General features: G+C 49.7%; 1 protein-coding gene across 2 annotated transcripts; it reads left to right on the forward strand.

Moving 5' to 3' along the window:
* The first annotated feature begins 841 nt into the window (after positions 1–841).
* On the forward strand, positions 842–16,913 carry DNAJB12 (DnaJ (Hsp40) homolog, subfamily B, member 12). 2 transcript variants are annotated; one of them, XM_004680791.2, is made up of 9 exons: positions 842–1,192; positions 7,344–7,524; positions 8,700–8,845; positions 10,176–10,361; positions 10,485–10,564; positions 11,624–11,733; positions 13,119–13,291; positions 13,819–13,970; positions 15,057–16,913. In XM_004680791.2, the coding sequence occupies exons 1-8, from the start codon at positions 1,060–1,062 to the stop codon at positions 13,938–13,940; spliced, it is 1,131 nt and encodes a 376-aa protein (XP_004680848.2). In that variant the 5' UTR covers positions 842–1,059; the 3' UTR covers positions 13,941–13,970; positions 15,057–16,913. The 2 variants fall into 2 exon arrangements, with proteins under 2 accessions (XP_004680848.2, XP_012579230.1); XM_012723776.1 differs by having other exon boundaries at positions 13,819–13,964.
* Positions 16,914–17,552: the final 639 nt, after the last annotated feature.

The raw sequence follows: 17,552 nt of genomic DNA on the forward strand, positions 1-17,552 counted from the left end.
AGCCTTCAGGCTCAGTATGTAAACCCTTCTGAAACAACAAAGCCTTTCTAAACTGAAATTGTTCAGGTACCCAGCTCAGGAGCAGAGTGGAGACAAAGAAAAAATGTAAAACTGAGGCACACAGCACAGCGCGCACGCGCACGCGCACACACACACACACAGCTGGCCTCTCCAGCTGTAGACTCTGCCAGTCAAGCCAAAGGACTGACTACAGACTCAAAATTTAAATAAGATTTTGTCACTTATATGCCTTGCGGGAAAGGAGGGCTCACCAGCCAATAACAGGTCAATCACAATTCAGTTCCTTAACATAAAGAAATGACAGGCCTTATTTTATACTCTCTTCATAAAATAACTTACCTGTGGTCTCTATAGTGTGTTCTTTTTGATACTGTCTCACCAAGAAAATTACTGCTTCAGAGCATTTGCATATGCTCTTCCTTCTGTCTGGAAAACCCTTCCTCTAGAAAGGTACATATGGAATATCTACTCTTTCCAGAATTCAGATTTCTGTTAAAATAATAGCTTCTGAGAGATTTATCAGGCTATTTAAAATAACACCTTCCGCTTTCTTTTTACTTTTCCTCTTCTTTCTTCTTTTATCTTCATAGCGTGTATAACTATCTGGATACATACTGTTTCTTGGATATCTGTCTCTGTGCTCTAAAATGTAAACTCCATGAGGGCAGGGGCTTTGTTTTGTTTACCACCCCTACCCCAGCCGAACAAGTAGTGGGTAATTAATATATTTTAATGAATTAATTACTTACGTCTCAAATGCATGAGTTTTACCAAGAATGTGCAACTTTCAGTACCCCTAACATAACCCTATGGGATCCAGGAATGTGGGCATGCACCCAATCTTATAAACACCACTTAGAGTCCTTCTCTTAGAAGACATACGGTAGTGCTTCCGCCTTCGCTTGCATCTCGGGAAAGAAGGGGCGGAGGTTTTTATGTCATCAGCCTGCGCTCGCCTGCCCCGCGACGCGCCGGCGGCTGGCGCAGCCTTTCGCTCGCCCGGCCTCCCCCTCCCTGGTTCCGCGCTCTGGTTCCGCCATGGAATCTAACAAGGATGAAGCCGAGCGCTGTATTATCATCGCCCTCAAGGCCATTCAGAGCAACCAGCCCGACCGGGCCCTCCGCTTCCTGGAGAAGGCGCAGCGGCTGTATCCGACGCCGCGAGTTCGCAGTGAGTGATAAGTACCGGAGAGACAGAAGGGACATTAGAACTGATGGGGGGGAATACGGGAACGGACCGACGGGAGCAGTTGGTGGAGGGGGAGGGGTGGCGAGGCGCGGCTACGCCTGCGCACTAAGGTGCGCGGTGACTGCTGGGAGATGTAGTCTTTCACTCCCACGCCTCGCCTATATGCTGGGCATCTAGGGACCCCAGCGTTCGCTGCTTCAGTTCTGTGGGGTTTTCCTAGACCCCTCTGAGATTTGGGGTTCCCGAGAATGAGACAGACTGGTGGACGGAGCAACGGGAATTTATATGGAAGAGAAATCGAACTACTTTTCCCAAGGGGCCATTCGGTGGCCCAGGGTCAGTTGCCGGCCTGGGAAAAATTACAGTTCGAGAAAATAAACATAACTCCTCAGATAGAATGAGTTCTCGTGAGGGAACGAAAAGTCCCGACCTTCGGACTGTGAGGGGAGGTGTCTCCACCCTTTCACTCCCTCACTCGTTGCCTGGAGTTGGTCGGGGACCACCCGCCAGAGACCAGACCCTATCTTTTCCCCCACTTCACATCACCTTGGACGGTCTGCTCCTGGACCCGGCTTCGCACCCCCTCCTTCCTCGAGCCTTTTCACGGGTTTGTGAGATTTCGGAGCGGATGGCCTTGTTGGACACCCCGACCACTCCAGCCCCCTAAAGTCCATCGGGGGTGGGCCATCTGAACTGCTGGGCAGCAGTAGGTTGCTAAGCAGCTCTCAACTGAAGACTTACAGACCAGGCAGGGAATAGTGCCCAGGAATTTTTTTGTCTTTACCTTAAGTCTTCAAATGTTTTTTGTTATATGAGAGAAATGCTGACTTTAAGTGAGGAATTTTTTTTTTTCCAATACAAGTTGGGGGGGGGGAGAGGTATTCCGTTGAATGTAAGATTTATGCCTGTATTTACCACCTAGCAAGTTGCCTGGCATAGAACAGGTGCTCAGAATCAAAAGGCTGACTGACTTTCGTCCTGACTGCTGCCATGGGCTCTTTCTGGGCTTGCCTGCAGAACTAGAGGCTTACATAGATAACATGAATAACAATGACACTCATTGAAATTTTCAGCGGGACCTCTTTCAAATCCACTTTCTCATTGGACATGCCCTATCAGGAGGCAGAACAAAGATCATTATCATTGTTCTGTAGGTGAGGAAATAGCTCAGAAGCAAGGACTCACCCAAGATTACAGCTAGGAACTGGAAAGTTCTCTGACTCTAGAAATGTCTTTTAAAGTAATGAAGTCAAATTTAGTCATCCTACTAACTTTTGCCCGCATTATGAAATTGAGAAAGAGGAACACTGACAGAAGCCTAAAACCCCTGAATTTTCTTCCCTTTTGACTCCACAGATTGGTCTTTGGCACATTTGCCTCTTCTTAGAGAAAGTTTGTATTTGCCAGGAGGTAACCTGCTTGGGGGCTTCCCTGTGAAGTAGGTCACGTACTAGGAGAGGGCTTCAATGCATCTCCTTCCTGGAGCTCAGGCACTTTGATTTGCTCAGGCAGAGCAGTCACCTGTACACATTTGTCATCTTCATGCTCTCCTGCAGAGAGTTTATGCCTTATTTCTCAGTAAACTTCACTTCTACAGTCCACTAAGTTGAGAAGTCTTGGTTAAAAATATTAAGTAGTTATCTGCACTTGTAATTTGAGGTTTGAGCTCATTGTAGATTGCTGGCTTGATACAGCAGACTGTTTTACTATTTGCTACACAGTCGTCTTGCTCAGTGTTACGTGGTCTAGTAGCACTAGTGAGACAGAATCCTTCACCTCAAGAAGCTGCCGGTCTAGTGAAGGAAACAGAGTTAGAGACAAAGTAATACCTCAAGCCATAGGACAGTAACTGTGATTTTTTTTTTTTTAATTAGCACTTTGTTAGATGCCAGCAATATAAGGATGGACTGGGGCTCACAATCTGGGAAGGTGGAGGAGTGCTGGAGGTGGAAGGTATAGAAGACAGTATTCTGAACATTAAATTATAAGCCATATAATCAGGGCTATAGCAAGAACATAAAAATAGTGGTAGATCACAGTGAAAGAAGGTTTCAGTAAATAGAACAGGAGGTAGCATATGAGCTGTACTTTGAAGAAAAATGGGATCTCTGAGAAACAGACATGGAGGCTAAAAGTTGTAAAGGTTTTAGAGTAAGCTATTGAGTGTGGTAAGTTCTGGAGGTTGCCCAGCTACTGATTTGAGTATAGAGAGGATTGAAATTGAAAAATAAATGGGGACGGATTGTGGAAATCCTTTCCTGCCACTTCAGTATACTCTTTATTCTATAATTAGTGAAAAAATAATTTCATAGCAAGAAGAAGATAAGGATACTATTCTTAAAGAATATCATGAAAAGTTATTGAGAAGGAAGAGAGACTCAAGGCAGAAACCAGTTGGGAGCAATCGCATTGAGTGGGTTAGGAGTTACTGGGTGTGAGATAAGGTTGTATGAATGGAGATAATGTCACCAGAGAAGAGGTACCAAGCTTTGTGTGAGGCAGGGATACTGAAGAGAAATGAGAATAGAGAATACAAGCCATGTGACCGGAAAGACAAGAATGTGGATGGGAAGAGATGGACAGAGCACCAGGGGGATGTTCTAGAGGAATTGTCAGTATGGAGCTCCTCAGTTTGTTTGGCTGAGGTCACTGTGGGACATGTAGAGGATACTGCAGGCACAACCAGGAACCACATCTGTACTTAGTCAGCAAAGATAGAAGCAACAGAGTGAGGTGGAGCATCAACAGAAAGAGGCAGCCCCAGGGAGGTCGTAGTGGCCAGGTAGCCATGGAGCAGTGTGTCAAGGAGGTGGAGTGGGAAGCAGCACGTCAGTTGCTGCAGAGGCCATGTGGGAAAATGACAGATTGAGAAATGAAAAGGGAAGGATCAAGAGCATAGATTGTAAAGAAGTGACAGCATAGACAGAAGGGTTAGGGAGGAAGCTCAGTAATCTTGAAGGGTTCAAGGTCCTCACAGTGTAAAGGATGTGAGGGGACTAAAACTTGAGCTGCAGGAAGTGGAACAGACAAGCCCCAAGAGCTGGACATTGTACTGTGGAGCAGTAGCCAGACCCTAAGTTGAGAGGTCACTAAGCCAGGTGAGTGGAGCTAGTCTGTCTCTTTCTGGGAGTTTCTAGTCAAAGCCTAGCAGCCTGGTAGCCACTGACTTAGCCTGAGACTTAGTCAATGGTAAAAGGTTCCAAGTTTTCCAGGAAGCTGATGAGAACATCCTTAGACCTCAGTTTCCCCAGCATATAAAGAGAGGGTCAGCCTGGACGATCAGGCAACTCGAGTTGCATAAGTTTCTGAGAAAGACTGACACTGGGCTCCAGAGCTCAAATCAGCCTGCCATTGTTTGCTCGACCCTCCACTCACTTTATTTCCCTCAGTCTTACTTCTCTCAATCTTATTTACCCATCAAAGGAACCCTCTGAAGACAGGGGTCATGTCCTGAGAAGTAAGATAGTTGACAGGACCCCATGATTTATTGGCAAAGTGACCAGACTGTCTGACTCCTGCAGGCCCTTTCCCTACTCTGGCCTCCCTTACCTGGCTCACGTTGAGCACCCAAATATATAAAGAGGGCCCAGAAACAGACGTTACAGTAACGGCACTTAGCATTTGCTGGGCATTATGTTAAGTATTTTCTATGCATTTCCTCATTTACTTTTTCAGCCTTTTTGAGGAAGAATAGTTTTACATGGAGAAGCTAAGTTACCTTGTCCAAAATGACCCAACCAGCGAGCAGCAGAGCCAGCTTTGAATCCAGGTAGTCTTACCCTCCAGTTTGAGTTTGAGGAGGGGCCACTGGTGAAAGGGGAAGGGTCAGAATTTGAACCCAAGTATGTCTTAACTCCAGAGCCACATTAAACTGTTGTAGCTCCTACTCTTTTGTGACATTTGCCTAATAGTCACTGTACCATGAGGGATAGAACAGTGAGTCACAATGAGCAAGTCACATCCAACCCCGGCAGAGGGGGTATCCAGGCCTCAAAAGAGGCCTGTTTGTCAGCAACCAGAAATTGTTCATTGCCAACTCAAGCAGGAACCTTCTGTGTGACCTATAGCACATCTTTTCCCTTTTACGCTTTCTGCAGGGGAATTAGAGTGCCTGACTCCATGTAACTGTCCTGAGAAGCTTCTAGACTCTTCCCTAGGCAGTACATTGGAGAGTTGGCTCATCTCTTGACTGATGCTCCTTGGTTTCCATGACAATTGACTGGCTGGTCATTGTGTCCTTCATATATGTCAGCTCAACCTGGACCAGAGAAATGGAAGTAAACAACTTCCTTTAAAACCCTTGGACACCAGCAAAATAATTCCACCCACTGTCCCATCTTGATCAGCAGTTCTACATCTGTTGGTTTCTCCCATTGCTATTCCCTTGATACATGGCATGGACTGGAGTTTGGGAAGACCTCATTTCATGATCCATAGCCTCCTGAAAGCTGAGACTGCATTCCTAAGCCCCTCATCCCCCGCCTCCTTGGGGCTCGCCATCTCCGTGGTCATCATACTCCCTGCCAGTCAGTTCATTGACCTAGGTCTTACTGTTAGCACTACTCTCTTTTGAGTCCTCTGTGTCAGGGTCCATACCAGGTGCTGACACACATTATCTCATTTCTTTCTTACACCCCTTTATGAGGAAACTGAAGTTGAGAGAGATTTCATAGATGAGCCTGGGTCATACTGCTAGGAAGTAGCCGGCTGAGGTTTGAAACAGGGGGCTTCTAAGACTGTTGAGGAAAGTAGATAAGCTAAAGACTGCCTGGCACATGTGAGCTCTTCCTACTCAGCTCCATGTCAGGGTTTGCTGCAGAAGTCCCTCCACCTCCCATACACGGCAAGTTGCGGTCTGTAGCTGTGTTTGGATTTTCCAGCTGCTGACTTGGTGGGATATATGAGTTTGCCGCAAGTAAGACAGCAGCAGCTCATGACACAGGGTCTGCTTGCGCACCAGTGCTCAGCTCCCAGTGAGCCCTGCTGCAGGCCCCTGGGTGAGGTCCAGCAGTGTCACAGGAGGAGTGTCTGACACCCAGCACAACACCTAAGTCTAACAGACTCCTGTTCCACTGGGAGGAAGCTGGGGACCAGCTGGCCATGCTGCTGACCTTCCTCAGCAGAGAGGTGTCCAGGGTCCTGCCGTAGACTCAACACCTGGTTTCCCAGGATTCTGTACCCCACGCATCACTGGAGTTTCAAAACTCATTTTATGCTTGGGCACACAGGACTTCTGCCAGAAGTTTGGGCCCTTTCTCCACAACAAGCAGCAAGGACTTGGGTTTAAATAATCATGACCCCGGGCCTCCCTGGTGGCACAACAGATTGAAGCACAGCGCTGTGGAGCTAGCCACAGCCGCTTCAGCACAAATTCAGTCCCTGGCCAGGGAGATTCCTTGTGGCACAGCAGACCTCTCCTGACCAGCCCGCTGCTCCCCTCAGCAGTGTATTTCAGTCAGTCCACCTGTTCTGTTCCCCACTCTGTCTCTGGTGAATCCTCTCGCCACCTCTGCACCCCTGTACCCCAGTTCTGTATGCATAAATAAATCTTTTTTTTTTTTTTAATAAAAAATCATGACCTCATCTGAGGGTGACAGCTAATGCCCTAAATGGACCCTGAACATTGAAGCCATTTGACATGGGCAGCCATTTTGAAAACATTCGGAAAAAAGGTAGCAAGTAGTATGCATAGCAGGTATTTCTCTAATGTGTTGCACCACTCCTGGCTCTCTGGGCACACTCATTACCCCTGTTCCTCTTCATGGTGAAGCAAAGACCTCCAGGAAGCCCTCCTGACCAATCCCAGCTGAGTCAGATGATCCTGCTAATTGGGGACCCTATTGGCCCATGTCGGCACTCAACAGAAGATGTCTGTTTAACACAGTTTTGGAATTTTAAAAAATCTGAAGGACTAATTGTTTTTAAATGTCCTGTATACCCTGCTGACTAACTGCTGAGGCCTTTGGGTTGTAAGAGAATGGGCCACTAGTCATAGAGGCAGCTAGTGTCTTTGCCGGATAAATGAGCAAGGATTTGGGGAGCCCTGACCTCTTCCCAGGCCAGTCAGACTCTCCCCTATGGCACGTGACCTTGCCAGAACAGGAGCCCTAAATGATTTCCTTGCCTTACACAGCCCTCATCGAGTCTCTCAACCAGAAACCACAGCCTGCTGGTGACCAGTCCCAACCCACGGAGGAGAGCCATGCAACACATAAAAAAGCAGATGGGACTGATGCCCCGTCGGCCAACGGTGAAGCTGGAGGCGGAGAGAGCACCAAAGGCTATACTACGGAACAAGTAGCGGCCGTGAAGAGGTAGAGGGCTGGGCCAGGCAAGCAGGGGCGGAGCAAGTGGTGTTGGCAGGTTTTTAAGCCTACAGGAGATGCCTGTGTGTCCTATATGCCTGGAATCTGGATGGACCCTGGGAGGGTCTGGAGGCTGGAGGGGATTCAAATGGCCAGGCTCCTCAGGCCCACTCCTTGTATCCCACCAGCCCCGGAATAGTGGGGTATCAGGGCTCCACTGACCCAGTCCACCAAGGCAGCCCCAGGCCTCTTTACACACATGGTGACAAAGCCTTACCACCCCCACCCAACCCACACGCCATCCCCAACAAAGATCTTTTCAATCCAGAGCTTGTGTTGGGTAGAATGGAGACAGGAGACAGTTATCCTCCAGATCTGGGCCCACAATGCATGGAGCAGCTCTCTACCAGGCAGAGATGATCCAGACTAGACTTTGGATGCTTCAGACTTTCATTTCTCCCCAAGCCTCCCCACCTCAGGAGATCCTCCAAGGTCACTCCCACTTAGTAGAGACTGTCAAGCTTCAAGATGGGGTTCATCCTATGCATGGCCTAATATAGCTATCGTTTATCATGAATGCATATGCCAATTTACACTTTTCTGACTAACAAATCCATTAATAATAGGCAATGGAAACTGATTACAGGGAGTTAGGAAAGCATAGAACAGGTTGAGAATTAGGAGTTCTCCACCCACTCTGGGAGTAAGAACTGATAGAAGAGAACCAGAGTTTCTTCAGGATTCTGTGATGGAGTGAGCAGACACCTGCCATTTCTGGCCTTTGTGTCACCCATCAAGACTCGAAGTGCCAGGAGAAAGTACAATTGACTGAGCCTGGGACGCACCTGCCCTTGGGCAGGGGCCTTAATTGGCAGCCACTGACAGTTCTTCCAGTTGGACTGCTAGTAGTGAGGAGAAATGGATCCCGTCCTGACAGAAATAGTAGTTACCCGTCCTGAGATCCAGATGTATTCTTGATGTTTCCTCTGGGCTCTGCCCTGTTCCCCTTCCCAGCTGGAGCTTACTGAAGCTCCCGTGTCCCAGGAGTAGAGTCTCAGCCATGCCCCAGAGTCCCCCCCAAGCTACTCAGACCTATGCATATACATTATTTACTCCTCACCCACCTCTCCTCATGACCCCAGGCCCTTGCAGAGCTCCCCCATCTCACTTTTCTCCTCCACCAGGGTCAAACAGTGTAAAGATTACTACGAGATCCTGGGAGTGAGCAGAGGGGCCTCAGATGAGGACCTGAAGAAGGCCTACCGCAAACTGGCCCTCAAATTCCACCCAGACAAGAACCATGCGCCTGGTGCCACTGAGGCTTTCAAAGGTAAGCTAGCTGACTCTGGTTTCCTTGACTGTTGGTGTTTTTATCTCTAGTCCTTGGGAGGGAGTAAGGGGCCAATAAAGTTTTTTTAAGAAGGGCCCTTACACCCAGATCTCACTGGCTCAGGAGTTGAAAGTCCTAGTAGCCTCTAGCTGAAAAGCACCACTCCTGCCACCCCTTTATCCTTGTTCTTCAAGTGTTACAGGAAAGTAACAGAGGTAAAAGAAGACCAGAGGCTTGTCAAAGGTCACACAGTAATGGAGTGGCTCACCTATATGCATTTCCCTGTCTTGGGATCTTGGTAACAGTTTTCCTGTGCTGAGAGGCCCTATCAGTTAGCTGCAGAGAGAGGAGAAAGGAAATAAGGAGACAAGGACACTGTTAATGTTTCTCTAGCCCTGACTTCTGCCATAGCCTTCCCCGACAGTGCTGAGAGCCGAGGTCTAGCTTTGGGGCTTTGTCGGATGGGAAGCAGAAGGGAATTCTACTTCCAGGGGCTGCGGGTTCTGAACTGGATGCGTCTTTGCCGCACTCCTCTGAAAGAGCCAGCTACTTGAAAAGGAGCAAGAGACTGGGCACACCCTGAACTAGGCTGGGTACTTCTACTCCTTTGGGGCACAGGCTTCCCACAGGAGGCCCAGGACCATCAGCTGGTACCTGGACCCGAGGGACAAGAGGGCTCTCTAGGCCATATTACCAGCACTGGAAGAGTCTCAACAAGAAGTTGGCTAGCATTTCCTTCTGCTGTCCAGTTTTCAAGGACATCATATGTCTGTTTCTGCCATCTGTCAAACTGTGACTTCAGGATTATATAATCTGAAGAAAGGGAATCCCCCATCCCACTGAGACCCTCAAGAGAGAGGAATGAGGAGGGGGCACGTTGAGGATTTTCATAAAATCATGAGACAGACTTAAAGCCCAGCTCACCTGAGTTTGACTGCTGGCTCTGCCACATCAGAGTATGTGAGCCTAAATTGCATAACCTCTGAGTCTCCGTTTTCTCATTGGTAAAATGGCGATGGAGTTGATGCTAAGCGTAACTTAAATAATGACTGCAGGGCTGCTGGTGCACAGAAAACGCTGGGCTGTTGTGGTGAGATAGAAAGCAGAGAGCGTAAGTGTTAATCTTCCATCCAGCCGAGGCTGCCCAGATTTACTTAGGAGTATCCTGCATTCCAACTCCCCAAATGTGCGCAGCAGCTCAACTTCCTGAGCACTTCCGCTTCCTAAATCACCACTTTGAATATCAGGAGGAAGAGAGCTCTTGACTGCCATGGGCGACTCCACATACACTCCCAGAATCCTCGCCCTGACCCCTCTACCTTCTTTCCAGCCATTGGCACAGCATATGCAGTACTTAGCAACCCAGAGAAAAGGAAACAGTATGACCAGTTTGGGGATGACAAGAGCCAGGCAAGCCGGCATGGCCATGGGCATGGGGACTTCCACCGTGGCTTTGAGGCTGACATCTCACCTGAAGACCTCTTCAACATGTTCTTTGGTGGTGGCTTCCCTTCTAGTAAGTCCTTCCCTCACCCTTCCCACAGTGAGCTCCCTTGGGGGGCCGCGGGGGGGGAGGGTGGTAGGAGATCCTCTTCTTTCTCAACAGCCCCGTTCCTGACTCGGCCCCTCTGACCCCCAGGTAATGTTCATGTCTACAGCAACGGCCGCATGCGCTATACCTACCAGCAAAGACAGGACCGAAGGGAGAACCAGGGTGACGTGAGTGAAGAAGGCTCTGGAGAGAGCAGGGGAAGGGTGTCAAGCCTAACCCCAGGGCATGGGACTTGGAGGACGGGGTGTGCCATCTGTCTTTTTCTGGGAAGACAGTGTCCCCACAACTCTCAGCCAAGGAGCCATCTTGACCCTTTCTTGCCATTTGACTAACAGACACTAGAGGGAGCCATACTCCTTATTGCTCAGAAAGAAATAGGGATTCGATGGCCTTTGTTGGGGAATGTGACAGAAATTTCTCCACCTACGAACTATAATAGTTAGTGTGAGTGGCCTTTGTACAGTTCATTGTTTATAATGCCAAACTGACATTTTTCAAGCTACGGAAAGTTAAACTTCAGGAGAATTGTAAGAGATGACAACATAGGTGCTGGCTCTTGTGTTTCCTCTCAGTGCCTGTAAGACGTGTACAAAAGCTGTCGATATAAGGCAGTGTTTCAAGTGCATCTGGAATGCTACAGAATAAACAGTAGCTAAAAGACTAAGATTAGAATGCTGCGGGTAGCTGTGGAGTGTTTAAAACGGTGGCAGACAAGGAGTTCCTGTTTGCTCTGACATGGTGATCTATTTTTCTTTATTCATCTTTAAGCTTTTATTTTGTATGTATGTAACATATACAAGTTTTTTAAATCATAAGTATCACACAGTGAACAAATGCATGTTTCTCATGTTTGACTGGCATTTATTAAATCGTTACAGCACATGTAGTACCTATAGTGGACTCCTCCCTTTAGCCCTGCCTCCCATTTTCCTGATGGCAGCAACTTTTGCTCATTTTTTGGTATTCTCTCAGGTAAATAGGTAAACCCACCTCCCCCCATATTTAGCACCAGCTGTGGCTTTGTTTTTATCCAGGAAAGCTGGCAGATGGAGAAGCTTCTGTATTTTGAGAGCCCATGGGAGGGAAGGGGAGAGAGTGGTTCATGGCCTGAACCATGAAGTTGGGTCCAACCTCTGGGTTTGTGCTGGACAATTGGGTGGTGACTATGGCCAACCCCATCCCCCCACCCCAGTCTGGCTTAAGTGACCACTGGCTCTTCCCTCCAGGGCGGGCTGGGGGTGTTTGTACAACTGATGCCCATCCTCATCCTGATCCTCGTGTCAGCTCTCAGCCAGCTCATGGTCTCCAGCCCGCCCTACAGTCTGAGCCTGAGACCGTGAGTACCTGCAGCTTGGGGTGAGCCTGGGGTGGTGGGCAGAGAGGGGTTTTGAATTCTTGGCCCCATTAGAGGCCTTCCTTCTCCTGATCCAGCAAGTTGTGATCATGTTTCAGAAAGCTGCTTAGAAGCAAGAAAATAGACTTTTTCCTAGTGAACTGCAGTTCTTGATCTTTTCAGAATCACAATCCCTTGAGGAAGTAGAATGCAAACTGCAGATCTTTTCTAAAAGAATACTGTGTGTATCCATGATTTTGTGTGACACACACACACCCTCTTATCTGTTGACCTTGAGATAAGAACTTTTTTTTTTTTTTACATTCTCTTTGGGGGCCCTGGGGCCATGAAAAGAACATGGTCTCTAGAGTCAGACTGAGCAAGATTGGCATTGAATCCCAGCTCCTCTAATATAAGTAGCTGTGTGACTCTGGATAGTTATATAACTTCTCTGAGATGTCTTCCTCACCTATAAAATTGGAATAACAGTATCTGCTAGCTTGTGAAAATTAAATGAGTAATACGCATAAGATACCAGGCTCATTAGTAATGCTAGGTGGTATTTGTTGAATCAGTATGTGGTCTCACTCCCCAGTAGCAAAATAATCATTTGGACTAATCATTTGACTTTTTTAAGGCGCTAGCTCCCTGGTTATTTCCAGCCCCAGGACAGTGCCTGACACAGTGGGAGCCTGGGTCTGTCTTGGAGCTTGGCAGGACCCCTCTCAGCCAGCAGGAGGGCAGAGTGAGTCCACTGGGCCCTCACCAGCTGGCCCAAGCTCTCTGTGTCCTGTTGCCTGTCCTTTCTCTACAACTGGAGAAGAGGTAGCTGAGGGAAGTCGGGGGCGCCCTCCCTAGAGCACCGACTCCTGTCTGCGTGTTGAGACTTCTCCCCCAGCCTGCAGAACAAAGCTGGAAAGATACAGCTGCTCGGAATCCTCCCTGTCGTCTTGTTCCTAAGCCTCTTAAGAATTCTAGCAGCACCCGGCTAGGCAGGCAGATCTTCCATAGCAGTTAGCTTAGGGGATGGATGAGGAAATGGAGACAGGAAACTCAACTCATGTAGTTCATCAAAGGGGAAGCCTAGTCCCACTCCAGTTTCCCTCCTTCCCTGACCAGAGCCTTTCAGAAATGGGCTTCTCCACAAAAGCCCCCGCATGTTTGGGTGTGGTAAGCAGAGATCCTGAGGAGGGCTTGCTGTGGTCTGGAGCATGTGCAACGGTGTGCCACCCCGCCTTTTCTCAGACCCTCACTTGGGTGATGTCGAGTTGCTACTCTAGTTTGGAAAGGAAACAGGCACCCTGGTCTGTGGGGTACCCCATCCTGGGGTCCCCTCGTCCCTGAGCTGCCCTGATCTTACCTAATTTTTGCCTGGTATCTCTGGCCAGATCGGTGGGCCATGTCCACAAGCGAGTCACCGACCACCTAGGCGTCATCTACTATGTGGCAGACACCTTCTCGGATGAGTACACAGGCTCCAGCCTCAAAACAGTAGAACGGAATGTGGAAGATGATTATATCGCCAACCTCCGAAACAACTGCTGGAAGGAAAAGCAGCAAAGTGAGTGGGGGTTGGGAGTTGGGGAGAGGACTTAAAAACCAAGGGATGAGAAAGTCCTGCTTAGCCAGTGATTTGTGGGCCCAGCGCCTGGCACTCCCCTGTCCCCAGCCACCTCCCAGCCAAGAGCTGGACTCCACCCCTGTATTTCTCTGGGGCTGGGAGCCAGGGGCCACCTGGAGCTTCCTCCAGGTGCCTGTAAATCACTGCAGTCAGCCTGCCATTTGGCTGCCAGAAGTAAGTCTGTACAAGTGGATTGGAGCAGATTTCCTGGCCACTTACTGGGCATCAAGCTCTATCTGTGGGCAGGTCTGGCCAGGATGACAGGCTCTCGCTTTGGCTGGCCTCCCAGATTGGGACCATAGTCTTTGCTCCTTTGGGGTCTTCGCTACAGGGAAGCCAGCTCTGCTCCAGCTCCTGGGCCTCTAACTGCCTTGCCCTAAGGGCCCTTGCAGGCCAGGAAAGTGCCAGAGCAGCCTTTGGGTGATACAGGATGTGCCCCCAGCCAACCCTCCCCTATTCCTTTGCAGAGGAAGGCCTTCTATACCGGGCCCGATACTTTGGCAACACAGACATGTACCACAAAGCACAGAAGATGGGCACCCCGAGCTGTAACCGACTGTCAGAGGTGCAAGCCTCCCTGCATGGATAGTCCTGGACCCGCCATGCCACCAAGGTCCAAGTATGAACCAGGGCCTCCTTCTCCCTGAAGCTCCTGTTAGCCCTGCTCCTGAGCAGAGGAGGGTGGAGAGAGAAAGGGAGGAAGCCTGGACTGTGACAGACTTTTTGTCCCCGGCCTGACCTCTAGGTGGCAGAGTCGGGCAGCTCTGGGGCCTGCTGAAACTGAGGTCTGTTTCAGCCCTTTGGTACTACCCCCACACCACCTCTGCCCTCCTACCAGGCTCTGGGGCTGCGGGGTACCCAAGACTGCTGCCAAGGGCTGCACATAACCCTCTCGGTCTACTCTAGCCCTCAGGTCACTGTGGCCCTGTCCCAGGTGCAGCAAGCCATTGTCTGGTATTTGGGCCACCAAATATCACTAGGCCCAAGATAGTCCCCCCTCCACACCCCCACAACACACAAACACACAACACCTGACACTAGGATGAGCCATGGGTGGTCCAGAAGCCCTTCTCTGTACTCTGTCCTTCCAGGCAGGAGGAATGGAACTTGGCCAGGGGAGGGAGCTAGCAGGCAGCAGGAGAGGCCTCTCTCCTGACCACGCCCCCTCTGATATGATCAGAAGCACTCTCTCCACTGCTGTTGCACCTGGCAGCCTAGAAACCGCAGGCATCTGGCCCACCTAGGCATCTTACCTGTGGTCTGAGGACGGGAACAGAAGGTCATGAGTTCAGGGTTGAAAGCAAAGAAGAGGGCCTAGAAGAATGAAAATTGCTGGTAGCGGGCTCCCTGCCTCCTTTACCTGTACGTGTGTCTAATGGGCTCTGTTCCCAGCATTTACCAGAGGGGCAGCTTGGACCAAGCCCAGAGGAGTGTGGGCAGAGCCTCTGAAGGTTCTTTTCTGTGTTGGTACCCTGCCCACCCCCTCCTTTGCAGTGTCCTCTCAGCAGGGATCCAGCTAGTCTCAGCTTTTGCTCTGAGGCTGTTTGCTCCTGCCTCTGGGAGAGCAGCGCAGCCTGGAGGAGGGGTGGGGTTGGGTGCTGCAGCTGGCAGGAGGACAGCAAGGAGGTTTGCTTGTTTGTGTGGGCTAAGCTAGAGGTTCCGGGCATGTGACTGCTGAGCTAACTATTACCACTCTCCTCCCCAGAGTATGAAATCCCTGGAGAATTTTTGGTGACATGCACTGAGCCAAGGTGATGGACTGTATATTTAAGGAAAGACATAAAAAGAAAAAAAAAATTAAAATGGAATTGGAGGCCGAATGCCGCACAGCTGCCCTCTCTCTCACCCAGTAAATGCAGAAAGCTCTTAGGACAGACAGGAAAACCTGCCACGGGGCTGCTTCCCTTCCTCCCAGGGCTGGCAGAGGCTCAGGCTCCACATCAGCTCTCTCCTAAGATACGGAAACCATGGCAACGAAAGTAGAATGTAAAACTTGCAGCAAACGTCTGTGGGAGTCTGTGGGAAGGGCAGGGGAGGGGGCACCCAATTGCCTTTCTTCCCCTCCCAGGAGCCACCATCCACAAGTCGCCTCTCAGTGGAAGCCAGTCAGAGGTGATGACTGAGGACAGAGAAGAGGAAAGAATTCTCCATAGAATGTAATTTATAGATGCGTGTATATGTATATATATCTATTTATATGTAAATAGTCATATATAAAGATATATATATATATATATATATCTAGAGTCTACTTTTTAAACTATGCAGTGATTTGGTTCAGTTGTTTAGCTGATTTCTCCCATTTTAGAATACAAAGCCTGTTTGGGGAAGGCTACCTGGTCCTTCAGAGGCCGGACATCAGCCACAGCTGACAGCATAAGGAAAATTGGGTCATACACTTTGCGTGCTCCCCCAACCTCAGCCTGTTTTTGATGGCAGCAGTAATCATGAGTATAAATCTATAGAAAACGTTTGAAGGTTGCCAGGTTTATTGTTAAGCTATTGGAGAGCAGGCTGTGGAGGGAGAAAAGGGGCCCCTGAAGACAGGTACCAGGTCACTTTTGAGTCATGATAGAAATCCCAGACAGGGCCTGTGGGGGTGAGAACATCCTCAAGCTTTGGCCAGCTCAGGTGGGCTCTTTGTCTTGGTGGCCAGGAGCTCTCTGACCCACTGCCACAGAGAACAGCAGAGCTAGAAAGAGAGAGACCAGGTTCTGCCTGACCACCTCCACCCCCCTTAGTCCCTAAGGATTTTGCCTTATAGGTGCCACAGGGCACAGCTCCACTGGTTTTTCCTAAGTCGTGCACCAAGGACTCCAGAGGCTCTCCCTGCAAGAGTCACCAGGTATGCCCGGGACAACAGGGCAGCAGCCGACTCCTGAAGAAAGCCCATCCCGTGGCACCAATCCCCGCCCACCATGGATGTGACACGCCGGCCTTCTCTTGGTCTTTGGACAAAGGATGCACCTGAACCAGAAGGGTTTTCTCACCCTTACCTTCCAATGAAGATTTTTCACAAAACAGCAGTTGCTGCCAGGGAGAGGGAAGGGGAGTTTTATTTATTCCCACAGTTTATACTGGGTCTTTTGGAATTGCCATTCCTCCCAGATTTTCCTCATGGGTGGGTGTCATTGAGCCTGCCATCTTCCAAAGCCTTACGTCCCCATGCTGCCAGCCAGGAGATGATAACCATCCTACCAGTTTCTCTTGGCTCTTTTTTTTTTTTTTAAGACCACCCCCCTTCTCCCCCAACAAAGAGGATTCTTGCTGACAGACAAAGGTCAGTAAAGAAATGTCAAACTGATTTTTAAACAAGTTCCTGCCCTGTGAAGAAGCGGCCACCCGGCCCAGAGGGATGATAAGAACAGGACATGGGCGAGAGCGCCCTACTGCGGTGGCCCTGGTGCTCTGCCCCCACCACCCTGACTGGGCTTGGTAGATGTCCCTAGATGGCTGAGCCATGTGCAATAAGAACACAGATCCTAAAGGATCCCTGAGAGGCTGTGTTTCTTGAATTAGAATTCTGGAATTGTACATCTATAAATATATGTTTATTATGTGATTGGCCGTGTCGAGTCTTCATTGAGCAAGGGGGCCAAGGGAGGGGGCTTGAGCACCTGTGGCTGCTGCACTAGACGCTATACATCTATACCACCAGGAGTTCTTAGCGACAAACCTGAATGTCCCCCGCACCCCTTGAAATAGCCACTTGGGTCACAAGTGTTCCGGGGCTGAAATCATTCAGGCGAAGAGGAAGGCGCTGCAGGACTCTGGAGCCCCTGATGCCAGTCCCGAGTCAAAAACCTGGGCCGTGATTGGCAGCCTCTGCTTCCCCAAGCTCTCACTTCCTCCCTTCATCACTCCCATAATCAGTTCTGTGAGCCAAAGAGATTCTCCCAGGCGTGGAGCTTAAGGCCACTCTGGATCCAGAGCACAAGAAACTTAGGGAAGTTTCACTCTGGCTGCCGTCTTCCCAGCCATCCTTCCCACACCACCCCCATAGCCCGCCCTCCTCCCTCAGGAGATCAGAAAAGTTAAAAATGTAGCAGTAGGGCTTCCCAAGACGAGAGGCAGATCTGCCTGGGCCTCCCAGATACAGGGCCTGCCAGCCCTGACTGGTGGCCCGAGGCCCCTCCTGCCGCCGCTCCAGCCAAAGACAGGCGGGCTGCCCGGTGGTGCCACCGCAGCCTGGGAGCTCATT

This window comes from Condylura cristata, unplaced genomic scaffold, assembly GCF_000260355.1.
Source record: "Condylura cristata isolate star-nosed mole 26May11 unplaced genomic scaffold, ConCri1.0 scaffold00011, whole genome shotgun sequence".
Lineage (NCBI taxonomy): Eukaryota > Metazoa > Chordata > Mammalia > Eulipotyphla > Talpidae > Condylura > Condylura cristata.

What these genes read in the sequence shown, in the direction of transcription:
- DNAJB12 (XM_004680791.2), top strand. Translation starts at nt 1,060, where the DNA reads ATGGAATCTAACAAGGATGAAGCCGAGCGCTGTATTATCATCGCCCTC. An exon ending in TCCGACGCCGCGAGTTCGCA is followed by an intron (nt 1,193 to 7,343) that starts GTGAGTGATAAG and finishes TGCCTTACACAG; the next exon opens with CCCTCATCGAGTCTCTCAAC. An exon ending in TGCCACTGAGGCTTTCAAAG is followed by an intron (nt 8,846 to 10,175) that starts GTAAGCTAGCTG and finishes CCTTCTTTCCAG; the next exon opens with CCATTGGCACAGCATATGCA.